At 38.1% G+C, this 17,827-nt stretch overlaps 1 protein-coding gene across 7 annotated transcripts in view; it reads left to right on the top strand.

Annotated features, from left to right (window-relative positions):
- The window catches only part of LOC118019947 (monocarboxylate transporter 9-like), a 51,761-nt gene extending 34,316 nt beyond the window's left edge, over positions 1–17,445 (top strand). For 2 of the 7 annotated variants that reach the window (XM_035019662.1, XM_035019669.1), the window contains exons 3-6: positions 279–422; positions 11,434–11,529; positions 14,047–14,964; positions 15,378–17,445. In XM_035019662.1, the coding sequence (XP_034875553.1) occupies positions 279–422; positions 11,434–11,529; positions 14,047–14,964; positions 15,378–15,556 (1,337 nt within the window). In that variant the 3' untranslated portion in view covers positions 15,557–17,445. The other 5 variants (XM_035019716.1, XM_035019698.1, XM_035019706.1 and 2 more) reach the window with 5 other exon arrangements.
- Positions 17,446–17,827: the final 382 nt, after the last annotated feature.

Raw genomic sequence — 17,827 nt, 5'->3', positions numbered from 1 at the left:
TTATCATCCGGAAACTTTAATTTCCTTATCAAAAAATGAGGTGAACAATAGTATCTACCTACCAATAGTAGCTGCAGTGAGATTAAAATGAAATGTGATTGTTTATAGGAAGTATGTCACAGAGTGTCCAGCACATAGTAAATACACAGTAGATGTTTATTGTTAGTGTTGTTATTGTATGATGGAAAGAATCATTTTAAATTTATGATGGGATGGATCCTCTGATTGTGCGAAGGAGGTTACTGTTGAATAAGTGAAGGTTTCATTTATTATTTTAGGTCCTGTCTGCAGCCTCTGTGTCTCCTCTTTTGGAGCAAGACCTGTGACAATCTTCAGTGGCTTCATGGTAGCTGGAGGCCTGATGTTGAGCAGTTTTGCCCCCAATATCTACTTTCTGTTTTTTTCCTATGGCATTGTTGTAGGTAAGAAACCTGGTCACTATAATTTTTCTTTTTCTTTTCTTTTTTTTTTTTTTTTTTTGTGGTTTAGGTTTTATTTCATCATCATAAACTGAACTCTGCAATCCAGCTAGACCTGGGGATAAGGAACCATGGAGCCCGCAGAACTGCAGCGAGAGCACAGAGATTCTGGGGTATTTCGAGCAGGTGGGGGCGGAGGGGTGCTCTCCCGAACTACAGAAGGAACTATAATTTTTCTAAGCTTCAAGAGTTAGACGTCATTTTACCAAGTTCAGCTTTATTATTCAGTTAATATACGGCATGAAAATGATCAAAAATAATTTACTTTCAATGACCACTTCACCAAAAATTACTGCCTTAGTAACATGTCCGCCCAATGAATCCAAATATTTGAAAGAATAAACATGTTTTATCAATGCACATTATGTTCTCTTGCAAGGCACAAGAAAGTTTTTCATTTCAGCACTGCACAAAAAAGGCAAAGAGAGAGGGGGGAGCATGAGACTGATAGCACTTCTCACTGACTTAGGAAGTGGTCCCTTTCATATGGCCGGTTAAGCAGGGCTCTGTTGAGTTGCTTGTGTTCTAAACATCCTGCGCTTCTAGGGCCCACATCACAAAGTTACAGCAGAAGTAAAAAGTAGATTTTAAAACACATAATTATTATTATTATTATTTTAAGATAAGGCAAGAGTGAAGAAAAACTGAGTGGTGGGGATAATTGATGATGATATTGATTATAGGAGAGGGAAAGTAGAGGGCTCTTGGCCTGAGAGGACAGTTTTGGGGCAGATGCCTTTGTGATGTATTATACTAATTGTATTCAACGTTCAACATCATCAGACTAGTCCTAGGGGCTGTTGGTAGAGAATTTGAAAAAGATGATTGCAGCTGTCAAAGTTTTTCTTAGTGTCTGAAAGAACCTAATTTTGTTGACTAGTGATATTCCTCTTTTTTACTTGGGACTGTTTCCCGAAGAATACATAATAGAAATAAGAACAGCTAATATGCACTGGGTACTTCCTATGTGCTTGGCTCTGTGCTGAATTCTTTATCTGACCTCAGTGAATCTTCACAAGAACTCACATTACAGAGAGGGAAAGTGAAGCTCAGAGAAGGGAAATTACTAACTGAAGCTATATAAGTAGGAGATTTGGGGTTGAATCCACTCAGTCTGACACCAGGTCCTGACCTCTTTCACATTTTATAACTATTTTTGGTGCTTTTCAAACCCTTGAAGTCTATTTTAAATTTAACTACATATTCTAATACTGCTGAGACCTGAATCCCTTGTTAGTTCTTTGAGAACATGCAGTACATTTTTGGGATTTTATATTTCCTATAGTGTTTAATACAGTTTTGGAATGTGGGTACAAATACATTAATCTCTTGTGTAAAATTTGAGAGTCTCCACTGAATAATCATTTTGCATTATTGTCTAAAGGCATAAAAATAAAAATGTAGGTATCTGTGTTTATGCATGAATATTGGATTATTCCTTTTAGGACAAATCCCTTTTTACATAGAAAATTGAATCATTATGCCATTGATATGATTTGGGCATTTCCCCCAAACTCTGGACTACACATTTAAAGTTTCATGGGATTTTCCTCTTCCACATGGTTTCAAGGTTAATCGAGGCATACGAAGTTGTTGCATTTCGGGTATTGTTATATACATACTTGTCATAGAGTTTATTGTAATGTCCTTCCTCCTGGAATCCCGGTCTCTCCTTCACTTAATGATTCTGGGTCAGAAAACAGGCTCAGGTCTGAAGACTCTGATTTGGCAATAGGTTCTGAATCCCTGCAACTAAGAAGCAATTGTCAGCTTGTGGAGAGAGTGCGGGGTTTAAGGTCAGGAGACAGAGATTCTGTGAGCCTGAACAAGCTTGATGACAAATGGCTGTCCCTTATCTGTGAAGGCAGGCTGGGAAACCTACCTCACACAGGTTTTGTGAAGACCAAATAAAGTCAAGTGACATATAAATAAAAATAAAACAAATAAAAGAATTGAGTTGGATTTCAATTAATAAAAAGATCGCTCTCCCTGGTAATTATTGGGGCCTTGTTAACTACTCCTAGCCAGCAGATAATTAATACTTATTACCATGTTTGACGTCTTTGTGTTTCTTTCTTTCTTTTCTTTCATCAGTAGGCTCATACTCCAGGGCTCATTGAATATTTCTAGGATAAATAAATGAGATAATACTGAACAGTGATACTTCCATTCTATCATCATTTAGAATAGCCAGTTGAAAAGGAAGTGACAAGAAATTATTACAGTCTAAACTCATTTTCCTTTCTGTATTGAGTTCCTTAGAAAAAATAAGAAAGATTCACTTTAATGATAATATTAATTGAGCACTAGTTCTGTGCAGAATTGTATACTGAGCATTTTCATTTGCCTAGGATGAACTAGATGGTCTCTTAAGAGCGACAGTATGTGGAGGGAAGGAGCAAACACCGAGAGGCAGGCTCTGGGGACCAACTATGTGGGTTTACCTTATGTTATTCACTTGCCAGGTCTATTGACTTCAGGCAAGTTACTTAGCTTCTATTTTCTCATTTTTAAAACTGAATGTAATAATGACATCCACCTTCGGGTTTTGTGAATTGAGGAGGTAATGCAATAAACGTTAGTTAGCACAACCGTTAATATTAGTTTTGTGACCTTGGAAAATTATTTAATCTCTCTGAACTTCTCTTTTTCTTTTTATTGAATGACTGCACGAAGCTATTGCGCCTATTTGTGAGAAGCACAAGGAGGTGTTTCATACATCCCTTCCCTTAAATTCCTTTCTGAACACTTAGTTCAAGACCACAGCAGTAGTTTTTTGCTACCGAGGAAGCTTTATTGAATCAGCGATATTTGTATAACAGCTTAAGAAGATAGAAAAAGAAATTAAAGCTTTTTCATATGTGTAATTATAATACACAATATCAAAAAGGATACCAAAGTGTATCAATGGGCATAATTCTGTTTGACCACTTAATTGATGTTTTAAAAGGATCATCTTGAAAATACGATGTTATCTTGTTCAGTTTTTGTAGCTAACATAAAATGGCCGTTTCCCCCTTTTCAAGTGACTGCAAGCCACACTGCCAAACCTGGGGATTCAGACTTCTATTTTCTCAATTACTTTATTAAGTCAGGAAAAAGAAAGTGGGGTGCAGGGTGGGGGTGGGAAATATGTGCGGAATGAGTTGCTCAAGTGTCTCCCCAATAATTTCTTTTTGCTTTTCTGAAAAGCCACAACTCAAAATCAATGTCTTTTGTCTCTTTCCTTCAGAGTATATTGTTTTTTAGCTACCTAGTTAGTGTTTTCTTACTATTCCTTCTTGGTCTTTGGAAAAATTCAGTTTTCTCTTTCTTCATTTTCATGGTAATATCTGTGTATGTAGTGAATCTGCTCAGCTTATTGAGATCGGGGAGGGAAAAGACCATGTTTGCAGACAGTCTGATTCTCCTGCTCAATTACGGCAAATGAGATCAAGGTCATTTCCTGAAGTTCATTTTAGCAGTTAGAGTTTTATAAGCCTTTTTGTTTTGTTTTGTTTTTAATGGTTATATCATTAAAGATAGTCCTTTTATATCTCACTGATGCTCAGTTGTAATAAAGAACTATGATTTTCTAATTAGTCTGAGGCTGTTATCGACATAATGCTGTAATACTCAGGTAAAAAGTTGGTTAATGGTTACTTTTTAGTACTTGTTATATTCCAGGCACAGGAAATCTTTTACATTTTTTTTAAAGATTTTATTTATTTATTGCCAGAGAGAGTGAGAGAGCACAAACAGGGGGAACAGCAGAGAGATAGAGGGAGAAGCAGGCTCCCTGCTAAGCAGGGAGCCCGATGCTGGGCTCGATCCCAGGATCCTGGGATCATGACCTGAGCCGAAGGCAGACGCTCAACCATCTGAGCTACCCAGGCGCCCCAATCTTTTACATTTTTTATGTCTCTTAATCTTTACAGCTATCTCATAAGATTGTTTTAAAGATAAAGGAACTAAGAGAGTTTAAGTAAATTCTCAAGTCCCCCAAGTCGCCCAGCCAGTAAGAGATAGAGCTGGGATTTGAATCCAAGCCTGCCTGATTGCCAAGCCTGTTCTCATAACTAGTCAATGTCATGTTCAGAGTATTCATGCTAAGGTACAAAAGTCAGAGACAGTTTATTAAAAACGCTAGCCAATCGCTTGCACTTTTAAACTCTTCATGCAGATGTTTGAACCTAGCAGCATAAAAGTACCTGCATTTGGATATGCTAAACTTATTTATCTTATTCGGTGCCTTAAGTTACCTTCCCACAGTTTCATTTCTAGAAGTAGGTATTTCTAGAACACTATATGTAATTGCTTATCCTAACCTTTGGTCAGGATAATAAATCGTCTTGGCTCAACTATTCTAAGAGGTGGTTCAAATACTTGCTTTAAAATATACAGAAGGGGAATTCTCCCAAATAACTGAGAGACAGGTCCTCACACTACAGTGGTCACTGTCCTGGTTTGCCCAGGACTAATGGGTTTTCTAGGATATGAGACTTCTAGTAGCCAAACCGGGAATGTCCTGGGCACTGGCCCTTCCCCCGACCCCACACAGTATTTGGATTCTGTAGCCTCACCCATATTGCTTCTTAAGATTGCCACGTTGAAATGTACTGTTACTAAAATGTTTCCTTTTCGTAAAAGTAATACTGCAGGGGGAAGTTTTCATATATAAATGCAGGGGCTTGATATATATCTATTCAGTTACATGCAAAAATATGTATATAATGGAAGGATATTTAAAAAAATTCATAGACGTTTTCAAAAATACATACACGATTTCAGATGTTCTATTGCTTGTCTTCCTAAAATAGATCAGACTTCCACTTTGCATGCTTTTATTCACATGCTAGTTCTTTAGAAATGCTTGCTTTATTTATTCTAAATTTGAAGCATTTTATAATATCAGAGTGTTTTACTTCAATTATATTTTCTTCTCTTAACTCTCTTATCAGTTTAATTGATCTAGGTATTTTTTTGATTTATAGGTAAGGATTGAGAAAAATGAGAAAATGAGGAAGTTTAGTGTGATTTGCCCAAAGTATCATCTTAGAAGGCATAGAAGTAGGATATTAGTTCTATCTTTTTTCAAACCATATAATTCTAATTCCGTCTTTCCACTGATACTATCCTAATAAATTAATTATTGTGAAAGAAAACAATATTTAATATTTTTTGAGGTAAGATTTAGTTTCTGACTAAAGTAAAAAGTAAAAAAAATCAGCATCATTGAAGTGGGGAACAGATATAAAGAAATTATTTAAAAATACATGTACACACACATACATACAGATTGATTGTGTTTGTTATATGTATAGAGACACAGACAGGAAGAGAAAAGATGCAAAAACTCAAATGAGATTTATGGGAAAAGGTAGTAGACTAACTTCTGTGGGGAGTTGATTCAACAGATTTTAGAAACACTCTGTGCCAGGCTCGGACCTGGAACCAAGATACTTGGATGAATAAGGCACAGCCTACCTTCAGATAGCTCATTGCCTAGTTGGGGGAATAAACTTGTAAATTTGCAACTTGTAGCACAGCAAAATAAGTGCAATAATAAAATGAAACCAACATTCCGTGTAGATGTAAATGTACCTGTGGGGGAGGGGGTGCTGAAGCAGGCTTCATGCAGTTCATGCTTGAGCTGAGTCTGGAAGGACAGGTAGGATGTGGTCAGGTAGGCATGGGTTTCGAAGGGGAGTGAGGGGGGTGGAAGGAGGACACTGCAGGAGCTCAAATGCTCAGAGGTGTGATAGACCGTGGATAAAAGTGTTTTTACAAGGGGCGCCTGGGTGGCTCAGTTGGTTAAGCAACTGCCTTCGGCTCAGGTCATGATTCTGGAGTCCCAGGATCGAGTCCCGCATCGGGCTCCCTGCTCAGCGGGGAGTCTGCTTCTCCCTCTGACCCTTCCTCTCTCATGCTCTCTGTCTCCCATTCTCTCTCTCAGATAAATAAATAAAATCTTTAAAAAAAAAAGTGTTTTTACAGATACTTGTTTAAGGACTGCCGAAGTCACGTGGATGGGTGCAAATACCTCAAAGCATGGTGTGCACCGAAGACCGGATGACAAAATGTTTCTATATGGACTTGACTGTTGGAGTGTGACATAATGAGAATTGTATGACAGCAGCTTAGAAGATAGATTGATGGAAAAAGAAAAAAAAAAAAAAGGAAGACAGATTGGTGGGAAAAGTACTGGAGGCTTGAGACAGTGATCAGGAAGGCAGAATTCATCTCAGAAAAGATGAGGTGGTGAACAGAGCCAGGCGGGGCAGAGAGAGAGGGAGGTTAATAATTTAGGTAGTGGGTATACTAAAGAGCTTCTGTCTGGTTTGATGGGAAGAGATGAGGGAAAAGAGGCCTCTGAACTCGTGGTCTTGCCCAGAGGTGTGTGAAATGGAACATAAGGTGTGGAAAGGAAATGTCAGAACACGTAAATAAATTTAGCTTTTACCTATTTAAGTAAAGGAAACAATAACATTTTACTAATGTTTTTGCTTTGAATTCCTAGTAATATAGGTATTTAGTTTAAAAATTATACTGCAGGCTGATGTGAATCAGTGAATTTTTTTCACTGATAGGAGTCTGATTAAAAGTGATTGGAGACCAAGGGATGCTTAAAGACTGGTTTCCAAACTTTATAGTCTTGGGACTTTTTACATTCTTTTATGTAGGACCCCAAGGAGCTTTTGAATATATGGATTATACTTATAGATATTTATTCTGTTAAAATTAACTGTATTAAAAGCTGAGAAATTTGAAAATATTTGGTTAGTAATGCATTTAAAGATAATAACAAACCCAGTACATGATAACATAAATAATGAACTTATGAAAAATAACTCTATTTTCTTTTTTTTTTTTTAAAGATTTTATTTATTTGAGAGAGAGAGAATGAGAGAGAGCACATGAGAGGGGGGAGGGTCAGAGGGAGAAGCAGACTCCCTGCCGAGCAGGGAGCCCGATGCGGGACTCGATCCAGAGACTCCAGGATCATGACCTGAGCCGAAGGCAGTTGCTTAACCAACTGAGCCACCCAGGCGCCCATAACTCTATTTTCTAAAAGAAAAACAGAATTTAGTGAAAAGAGCTGCATTATTTCACAGTTTTGCAAATCTCTTTAATGTTTGGCTTCTTAGAAGACTTCTGGATTCTCATATCGGCTCCGTATGCAGTCTGTTGCGATCTGTTTTTTTGATTGAAGTGTATGAGGTAAATCTTGTCACACACAAAGATGTAGTTGGAAAAGGGAGGAGTTTTTAATAGCCTTTTCATGTAATTGTAGATATTCTTCTTTGATACTACACCAAAACTTGATGAGTGATGATTTTCCACCATTAATTGTAATATGAAACCTGGTACCACATCAATATACTTTTCATACTCTGTTATATTAAACCCAATTATTTATTCTGCACTTTGCTTTTTCTTTTTTTCATGTCTTTTTTTTAATTTATTATAATACCTAACCTTTATGTTTTTCAAATTTTTATTTAAATTCTGGTTAGTGAACATACAGTGCAATATTGGTTTCTGGAGTAGAATTCAGTGATTCATCACTTACATACAACACCCAGTGCTCATCACAAGTGCCCTACCCATCACCCATCTAGCCATCCTCCACCCACCTCCTTCTATCAACCCTCAGTTTGTTCTCTAGAGTTAAGAGTCTCTTATGGCTTGTTTTCCTCTCTCCATTTTTTCTTTTCCCCCTTCCCATATGTTCATCTGTTTACTTTCTTAAATTCCACATATGAGTGAGATCATATGGTATTTGTCTTTCTCTGACTGACTTATTTCACTTAGCATAATACTCTCTAGCTCCATCTACATCGTTGCAAATGACATATTCTGCACTTTGAATAGATCTTCATTCAAGCCTGATTTTGTAATATCATGAATTGGTTATTTGAAAAATATTGGTTCACTGAGTTATGAAAGAACTTATAAATATTGTTAAATTTCATTATACAACATCAAAAATCACTTTTGTTACTACCACCAGCAGACTCATCAGAAAACCTTTATATGTTAGGAAGCTGTCCAAATTCATGGTCATGGATACAAGTTTTCTAAAATTCTATTTTTTCTGTAATGTTTGGATTTTATCATTGGTAACAATTATTGCCAGTTGTCTCCCTTCTTAGTTTGTTTTCAAAAAGATGTCTGCCTAATACCCAAGTCTGAGTAACTGTAGTTTGTCTGATATTCTTTCAAATACAAACAGGGTTACACAGGAGAAGAGGGGCTATTTGAGCTGGCTACTAAAACAATTGCATAAGGGCTTTTCCTTGTAACAATTGTTGTCATCCAAATGAAGCATTTTTAAAAAATTTTGTTTTTATTGTGAGTAGGTGGTTATGTAGCATAACTTGATACCAAAGTTTGGTACCAATACCTTGATTTGTGCTAAGGCCCTTGTGGTTTTACTCACCATCTCTTTTGCTCCCTCAGTGTAAATGTAAACACAGTGAAAAAAAGCAGAGATCATGTTAGTGTTACAGTAGTCCCCCCTTACCCATGGGAGATACAGTCCAAGTCCAATGAATGTCTGAACATGCATAGTAATGAACCCTATGTTTTCTCCTATATGTACACACCTATGATAAAGTTTAATTTATAAATTAGGCACAGTAAGAGATTAACAACAATAGTTAATAATAAAATAGAACAATTATAACAATATACTGTAATAAAAGTTTAGTGAAGTGGTCTCTCTCTCAGAATACCTTGTTGTACCGTACTCACCCTTCTTGTGATGATGCAAGATGGTAAAATGCCTGAGTGATGAGACAAAGTGAGGTGAACGACGTAGGCGCTGTGACCTAACGTTAGGCTACTACTGACCTTCGGACCATACGTCAGGAGTATCATCTGCTTCTGGACTGCAGTTGACTGCAGGTAACTGAAACGATGGAAAGCAAAACTGCGGATAAGTGGGAGACTAGTTAAGACTATGAGGAAAATAGTTGTGACTTTATGGACTCTAGGAAAGATCTTGGAGATTCTAGGGACCCCTCTGTAATAACTTCCAGTTTAAGGTCAGCCTGATACAGACGTAGGAAGGCATCATGCTAACTTTTTCAAAAATTTAAGGAGAAAGCATTTCAAGTTTCTGTGACATTAAAAAAAGTGAAATAAACTTAACGGAAACCCATGGCCTTGAAATAATTCTTAAAAATGCCTTTTTTTGGTCTCAGGCTAAAAGTTTAAAAGTTGTTGTTTCAACTTTTCTGACACTGACATTTAGCAATCCGAAATGTCTTTTTTTTTTCTTGTCTCTAATGCCTAACATTTGACAGAGCCCTGACAACCAAATCACAGAAAAGTAAATTCATTCGTCCTCCAAAGGCTTTCTGATGTATAGTCTCAGCTAAGGGTGGCATTTTTTGGTTTTGAAATTGATTGTTTAAAAACAGTTTTATTTCATATCTTGGAGTGTCCTATATACACATAGTAACTGTATAAATCAATCCAACTCATGTTTTAGTTGATGAGATATTTTTTCCCCTTAAATCATATAAAAAGGGCACTTTATGTTAAAAAGTTTGCTTAAAGCGTAATTGTTTTAGTCTATCTCATTTCTTTAAGAAGACTTTTTATGGAATCACAGATGATCCTCTGGGTCTTAAGTTGTTTAAAATGTTAATTTCCTAAAATAGTTATGTAGTATATTCGTAAAGCCCATGTATTCTTTCTAATCATAGTTTAGGTACCAATTAAAAGTAATGAAAATGATCTTAACTCATTTAATGGACCACGGTTAAAATCCAGTTTTTAAACTATAGCTATGTGTTTGTTATAGAATGATCCTCAAGAGCAGATAATGTTGCAGAGGAAAGGCAAAAAGCCATGATTTAGAAGCCAGAGGAAAATTTTATGAAAAACAAACTGGGTTTATCAGGTGCTAAATAGGAAAGAAAAGATTTAAGCTAATAAAAGCCTTGGAGAAGATCTGGAGATAAATATTGTCCTTGGGTCTCAAGAAAGGGAAATTTAGTAATGTACCTTTTTTTTAATTATAAGAGATTTTCAAATCTACAGAAAAATAGAGAATCATATAGCAAAAGCTGTATGTTCCACTTAAACTTAACAGTTGTTAATATTTTATTGTATTTGCTTCCTTTTTTGTTTTTGTGTAGATATTTTAAACTAAATTAAAGACATTTTACTCCTAAATAGGGTAGTTTGCATCTCTGAAAGAAAAAAACTTACAAATCTATATTTTACTGAGATGGGATGATCTGAGAACCCCAGAGGACTTGTGGGGGGGGTCCTTTGTTTTGTAGACTGGGGTGTGCAAACTATAACCTCTCACAAAATAGCTTGGACCAGTGAAGGGAACTTTCTCAAGTTGTTTAGAGCACTTTGAGGAGGAAGGGACAGTGAGTTCAGGGCAAGGACTTGGAATAGAGACAGAAAGGCATGTTTGATTAAATTTTACTGTTTGGTGACTTAATCATTGTCTTTATCTGCCCGCAATGTCTTGATTTAAATTTGCATTATTCATTCATGCTTCAGAAATTGGACTTTTTTTTTTTTTAAAGATTTTATTTATTTGACAGAGAGAGACAGCGAGAGCAGGAACACAAGCAGGGGGAGTGGGTGAGGGAGAAGCAGGCTTCCTGCCGAGCAGGGAGCCCGATGTGGGGCTCGATCCCAGGACCCTGGGATCATGACCTGAGCCGAAGGCAGACGCTTAACGACTGAGCCACCCAGGTGCCCTGGACTTTTTTTTTTTTTTGACTTGAGCCCAACCTTAGGATGGGTGTGGAGTGAGAGCTGAGCCTACCCAAATATGTTCATTGGAGCTGCACCACTGACATCTAAAGGATCCAGGAATCCATGCTCTGAAGAGTTTTAGCCAGTCAGAAACAGAACGGCCCACTGGAGATACTTAGTCTTTTTCGTTTTTGCATTGAAGTACTAAGTCTGTCTTATTTATGCAATGTCTTCTTATGTTTAGGACTCGGATGTGGTTTATTATACACGGCAACAGTGACCATTACGTGCCAGTATTTTGACAGCCACCGAGGCCTTGCCCTTGGCCTGATTTCAACAGGTACATTTTCAAAATAAGTATAGCATTGTCACTATCCAGCCTTCTAATCAAAGTCAAAAGTTACCAAACACAGATGTTTAACCATCCACTTCCCAGCTCCCACTTAGGGAGTTTTTACTCGAGTTTTTTACTCTAGCCCGAGAAGGAAGTTTTTACTCTAGCCTGAGAAGGAAATGTTATTTTCCACTGTGAATAAGGGTGTAGCTTCCAGAAAATCCTAGGATACATATACGAAAAATCTGGGGCATTTGATGACCAATATAATAAAGGAAGGAGAAGCTTATGGGCCCAGTCAAGTGAGAGCCACAAGCTGGTGAGAGCTTTACTAAAGAAGCAGAGTGCACTTATGTGAGTCACCTTCTCTCTGGGAGAGGTAGGAAAAATGCCAGGAAAGTGGGGATCCCAGGGCTCCATCAGGAAGCTTGATGCCGACATCTCACCATCTCCATTTACTGCTGAGTGTACAGTTTTTTCTAAAGTCCTGATTTATGAATGCATCTCCCTGGCCATGTGCATATCCACATGACAGCTGTTGACTCTTGTTCTTCCTTTAATAATCAAGAGATGATCACTGGGGGGAAATGTAAATAAAAAAGCCTTCTGGACTTCCTCTGATGTTTTAACGTGGCCTTGCACTTTTCAGATGGATTTTTTCCTAAGCTGTTTAGGGAACTTATCAAAATTTTCTGTGGCCAATATTTTTATTTATGAGTTTGCTTAGGAGACAGAGATGTCAAGTTGAGTAAAAGTTGTAAGTTTACATATGCTACTTACTCGTTAATGAGCACGGGGTCCTGGGAGGTCAGATTTCCAGAGAAACCGAGTAAGTTCAATGATCTTTCTGGCAACAGAATCCAAACTAATGTTTTATTCCTGAGGCCAACCCAGTGGCAACAAAGTGATTCCAGATTGAATTAAATGGAGCGGGATATTTACCAAAGGTGGTTAAAGGAAGCATTGCCAGGTGAGAAATGTGAATTATGGTCTAAGAGGGGACAGGACAGGGCCAGAGTCTGAGGACACGGCTAGCCTGAGGCAGAACTGGGAGAAGAAATAGCAAAAACAGAAGACAGAGAACCCAAAGCAGCTGGAATTTTGTTCAAAGAACCTTACAGGATCTCCTGCAAGTGTGGGAGAAAGCGTGAGGGTGGGCATGAGCTTAAAGGACAATAGGTCTTACGTGCACTCTATTTTGGTAGAGGCATTGTAATGTAGCAACAAACACAGACCCCGGACCCAGAAGACCTGGTTTTGAATCCTACCTGTGTCACTCACTTGCTGTCTGGTGACAGACAAGTTATGTAACCGTTCTGTTCAGTTAACTGTGAGTTAAGCCTCAGTTTTCTGAACTGTAAAATGGGGATAATAGTACTCATCACATCAAGTTATTGGGAATATTAAAGGAACATATGTGTAAGGCACATAGCAAGGACTCTAAAACATGGACTATCGTAATTATGACCTAGGTTTCCCGTAATGTCCAAATTCATGTATGCTGATGGTGCCAGAAATTGTATGCTGTGTGCTTTCACTCAGTCTAGAAAGGAGGGCATGAGGGCCTGGGCCATGGCACACTGAAGTAAAAATGGATCGACTCTGGACAGTTAAGATTTGGCAGAATTAAGGAGTTTTTAGTTTCAACTCACAGGGAGCTCAGTGAGGCAAAATTAGGTAGAAATGGATCTAGTTAGTCCTTTTGGGCTGTGATAACAAAGTACCATAGACTAGGTGGCTTATCTACAACAGAAGTGTATTTCTCTGTTCTGGAGCCTGGGAATCCGACATCAGGATGCCAGCATGGTGGGGTTCTGGTGACAGACCTCTTCCAGGCTGCAGATTGCCATTTTCTTGCTGTTTCCTCACATGGTGGAAGGGAAGGGGGTCTCTCAGGGGTCTCTTTGATATGGGTGCTAGTCCCATTCATGAGTGCTCCATGGGCTCATGACTTCATCACCCCCCAAAGGCCCCACTTCCTAATACCATCATGTTAGAGGTTAGGATTTCAACATATGAATTGGGGTGGGGGCACAGACATTCAGCCCATAGCATCCACATTCAGTGAAAGATGACAAGCAAAACAAAACTCACAGCAGAATTTTTTAAAAATTGAAAAGAAACCAAAAATCAAAATATGTGAAATATGTGACCTCACTGAAAGAAAGGAACATGGGCATGAAACAAAGATTTTAGGGAAGTGATCTTGTTCCCTGGTAAACAGGGGTTGGTAACTAATGTCCACAGGCCAGATCTGGTCTACTGCCTGTTTTTGGAGAGCTCATGAGCTAAGAATGATTTTTACATTTTTGTATAGTCAATACAAAAATCAGAATAAGGATGTTCCAGGGCATATGAAAATTATGTGCAATTAAAAATTCAATGTCCATAGATAAAGGTTTACTGGAATATAATCATGCTCCTTCCTTTACCAATCTTATTTGGCCGATATTAATAATGGTTGTTCTGAGAGTCCCAAATTTATAAGAGATTAAGATTGAACAGCTCTCACTTCCTTTTTAGGTTCAAGTGTTGGACTTTTTATATACGCTGCTCTGCAGAGGTTGCTGATTGAGTTCTATGGGCTGGATGGATGCCTGCTGATTGTGGGTGCCTTAGCTTTAAATATATTAGCCTGTGGCAGCCTGATGAGACCCCTTGAGTCTTCTGATTGCCCTTTGCCTGAAAAAACAGCTCTGGAAAGTGTACCAGATCGATACTCCATTTACAGTGAGAAAGGAAAGGACCTGGAAGAGAACACAAACATTCTTGGAAAGAGCTGTGGTGCTGAGGAAACACGCAAGAGCACCTTGGCCAGTGGTGGCCGCAAACAGGAGAGTCTACTTCATAAAAACCCAGCAACAGTGGCGCACGCAAAAGAGGCTGAAACATACAAAAAGAAAGTCGCAGAACAGACATATTTTTGCAAACAGCTTGCCAAGAGGAAGTGGCAATTATATAAAGACTACTGTGGAGAAACTGTGGCTCTTTTTAAAAACAAAGTATTCTCAGCCCTCTTCATTGCGATCTTCCTTTTTGACATCGGGGGATTTCCACCTTCTTTACTTATGGAAGATGTGGCAAGAAGTTCAAATGTGAAAGAAGAAGAGCTTATTATGCCTCTCATTTCCATTATTGGTATTATGACAGCAGTGGGTAAACTCCTTTTAGGGATACTGGCTGACTTTAAGTGGATTAATACCTTACATCTTTACGTGGCTACCTTAGTAATCATGGGCCTGGCCTTGTGTGCAATTCCATTTGCCAAAAGTTATGTCACATTGGCAATACTTTCTGGGATTCTAGGGTTTCTGACTGGTAATTGGTCCATCTTCCCATATGTGACCACAAAGACTGTGGGAATTGAAAAATTAGCCCATGCCTATGGGATATTAATGTTCTTTGCTGGACTTGGAAATAGCCTTGGACCACCAATTGTTGGTAAGATGTTTCTTAAAGTCAGTCTATTTTACTGTTCTTCTTTGTAACATCCCTGGATATAGAAATCCAGATTGTAATAGTAGCACAGATTAGCACAAAATAAATCTGCATAGATGTCTCCTGGTAATGATTTATTCATAATCACTTTGATATAGTTGAAAAGGCCAGTATACTTGCTCAGGGAGTTGTGTTCATTTTTTATTTGGGAGAAACTCAAAATGCCTGTTTATCCTTGTCCAAATTATTTGGGAAGTTCTTCTCTGCTGACTCCCAGTGGTCTGCTATAGAGTACATGGGGTAATTAATATATATCCCGATCCTTACTGTATCGAAGATTGATGAACTTAATGGAGGATGGGCTTCCCTTTCATACAATTTCTATCAAATTCACTTATTTCTTACTCTCTTTTCAGGTTGGTTTTATGACTGGACCCAGACCTATGACACGGCGTTTTATTTCAGTGGCTTCTGCGTCCTGCTGGGAGGCTTCATCCTGCTGCTGGCCGCCTTGCCCTCCTGGGACACATGCAACAAGCTGCTGCCCAGGCCGGCTCCAACAACCTTTCTGTACAAAGTTACCTCTAATGTTTAGAGGAATATTGGAAGGTGCTACAGACTTTTCTCATAGCAGAATTTCACTGTGGCTGACTCTGAATGAAAAAATTTTTTTTTTTAACAAACCCTATTCTCTATGTACTGTATATGTAGCTTCTATCTCCCGTATATATTTTTTCCCTTTTTTTCTTTTTCCAAGAAGTGGGACTCATTACTCATGAGTTCTTGATGATGTAAAAATTTTGGCCTGCCTCGGAAGGCTTTCTCTGCGTAAAGAAATATAATTTCTCTGTAGGCTCCATTAGTTCCACTGCAAGGCACCCGGAGGGGGCTCTTCTATTTTAAACCTGATGCAGGCAGCATGATGAGCTCTATGTGAAGGCCACTAGGGGCTAAATCACTCTCTTCTCTACGTTAGACTGGCTGGTACATGAAAACAGTTACTAAAATGGCCTTAAGAATTGCAGTGGAGCAAGCCGATCTTTTTTTTCTCAAAGCTATTTTGAATTACAGTCACTAGTTTTCACTGTTTGATTTTATTTCCCTTGAGGCAGCACCCCATGTTCGGACCCACTGCGCTTAAATCGTTTCATTTCCTAAGTTGTTTGCTGAGAGGCAGGCAGTCTCCAAACGGGGGCACTCCCCACAGCCTTGCTCATGGTCGGCTGCCATAACCACGCTCACTCTTCTCTGTCAGCATCCAGTCAACTGATGTTTCCCAGGAAGTGCTGATTTTACCTGTTTCCAAATTGGAAATGCGTAAACCATTCCGCTCTGGCAAATGGGCAACATCCATTTGCTTCGGGCACAGTGGGAATGAATTGCAAATCCTTGCATAACTTCTCAATGAACCGTTTATTTGCTACTATCAGATTTTACCACTATCAAATTTTAATTCAAGGGTAGAACTAAAACGTGTGTGTGTGTGTGTGTGTGTGTGTGTACTCCAAGTCTGTGTGGGACATGGAAAGAGAAAAAGGCAATAAGAAATTCATACCCTGATCCAAGTTTATTCAATCTTATAAAAATTTTTGGAAGAAAATCAATGTTTAATAAATGGACATTTTCCTAAAGAAATATTTTTTGACTTTGCTCTATGATAGAATCCGCTAGATCTTTTAAAAAATATAGTTGCCTGAGCACTACTCTTAGAGATTTTAATTCTGTAGGTGTAGGCTGTGGGCCAAGCCTCAATATTTTTAGTGAGCTCTTCAAGGAATTCTGACAACAGAGCCGTCGAGAATGGCTGTTATAAGACTGGCAATAGAGAAAGAGTCATTCTCTTAAATAAAAAACAAAAAAGCAATAAACCATTGAGGTGAGGTGTTTTTAGAAATAGCCAACTGTGGTTCTTTAAATAGGACGCACTCTTATTGTGCCAAAATTTTCTTTTCATTTCTTTTGAAATATGTAAGATTTTATACTTCTATGTTGCCTTTCTTGGAAGGCGCCTAAAGCACTTTATAAGCATGAAGCCCCACCACACCTCAGTGAAGTAGGTTAAGTACTGTTTTTCTATGGAGTAAACCTGGAGTGTGGGGGAATTTCATAACGGAGTTAATCCTACTCAATAATGCAATAATGGGGCTCAAAGTGCCTTGGACTTCTACTCCATACTCAGACTTCTGGAAAGTTTTCTGTACCTCATTCTTTAGTTACTGTCAAGGTTAGTAAATAAAAGAAGTGACATTTTAAAAATTTAAACTAAATGTTTTTGTGTTGAAAGTTCCTTTTTGCCAATATTATATTCAGGAAATCCTATAACCTGAAAAATTTAACTTTACAACATCCCCACATTCGTCAATGTTGATAATTGTCCAAATGCATCTTCACTCTGTCTACTAATGTCATCCAGTGTGTGCATTTTCCGTTGTCTAGGGAATGAATTTTATGTTACAATAAAATATTTTTTTGGTTTGTTTTGCACTGGTTTGGTTGCTTTTTCTCTTCTTAGCCATCCTCCGCCCCCAAATTGCAGTGACATTTCACTTGAATGTAAAAAAATTTAATTACCACATGTTCACTTCAGACCCCAGAATTTGGTGACTGGACCTCAACATATTCAAGTCAGTCTGCTAAACTATTTTGACCATTGCCTTCCAAAAAGCTAACATGTCAATCCTAGAGAATCCTTTTGAGGAAAAGGGGATAGGTTTCTCTTTGAGATTTTTAATAATGATGTTGGCAGTCATTAATGGAATTCTTAATATGTTCTAGGCACATTATATTATATATCTTTCATTATAGCCCTGTGAGGTGAGGATTATAGTCTTCATTGTATGGTACAAAACATAATTGTCATGATATG

This window comes from Mirounga leonina, unplaced genomic scaffold, assembly GCF_011800145.1.
Source record: "Mirounga leonina isolate KUSES-001 unplaced genomic scaffold, KU_Mleo_1.0 Mir_109, whole genome shotgun sequence".
Classification (NCBI taxonomy): Eukaryota; Metazoa; Chordata; class Mammalia; order Carnivora; family Phocidae; genus Mirounga; species Mirounga leonina.
Note: the sequence above shows the minus strand (reverse complement) of the source record. Positions and strands in the feature narration are given on the sequence as shown.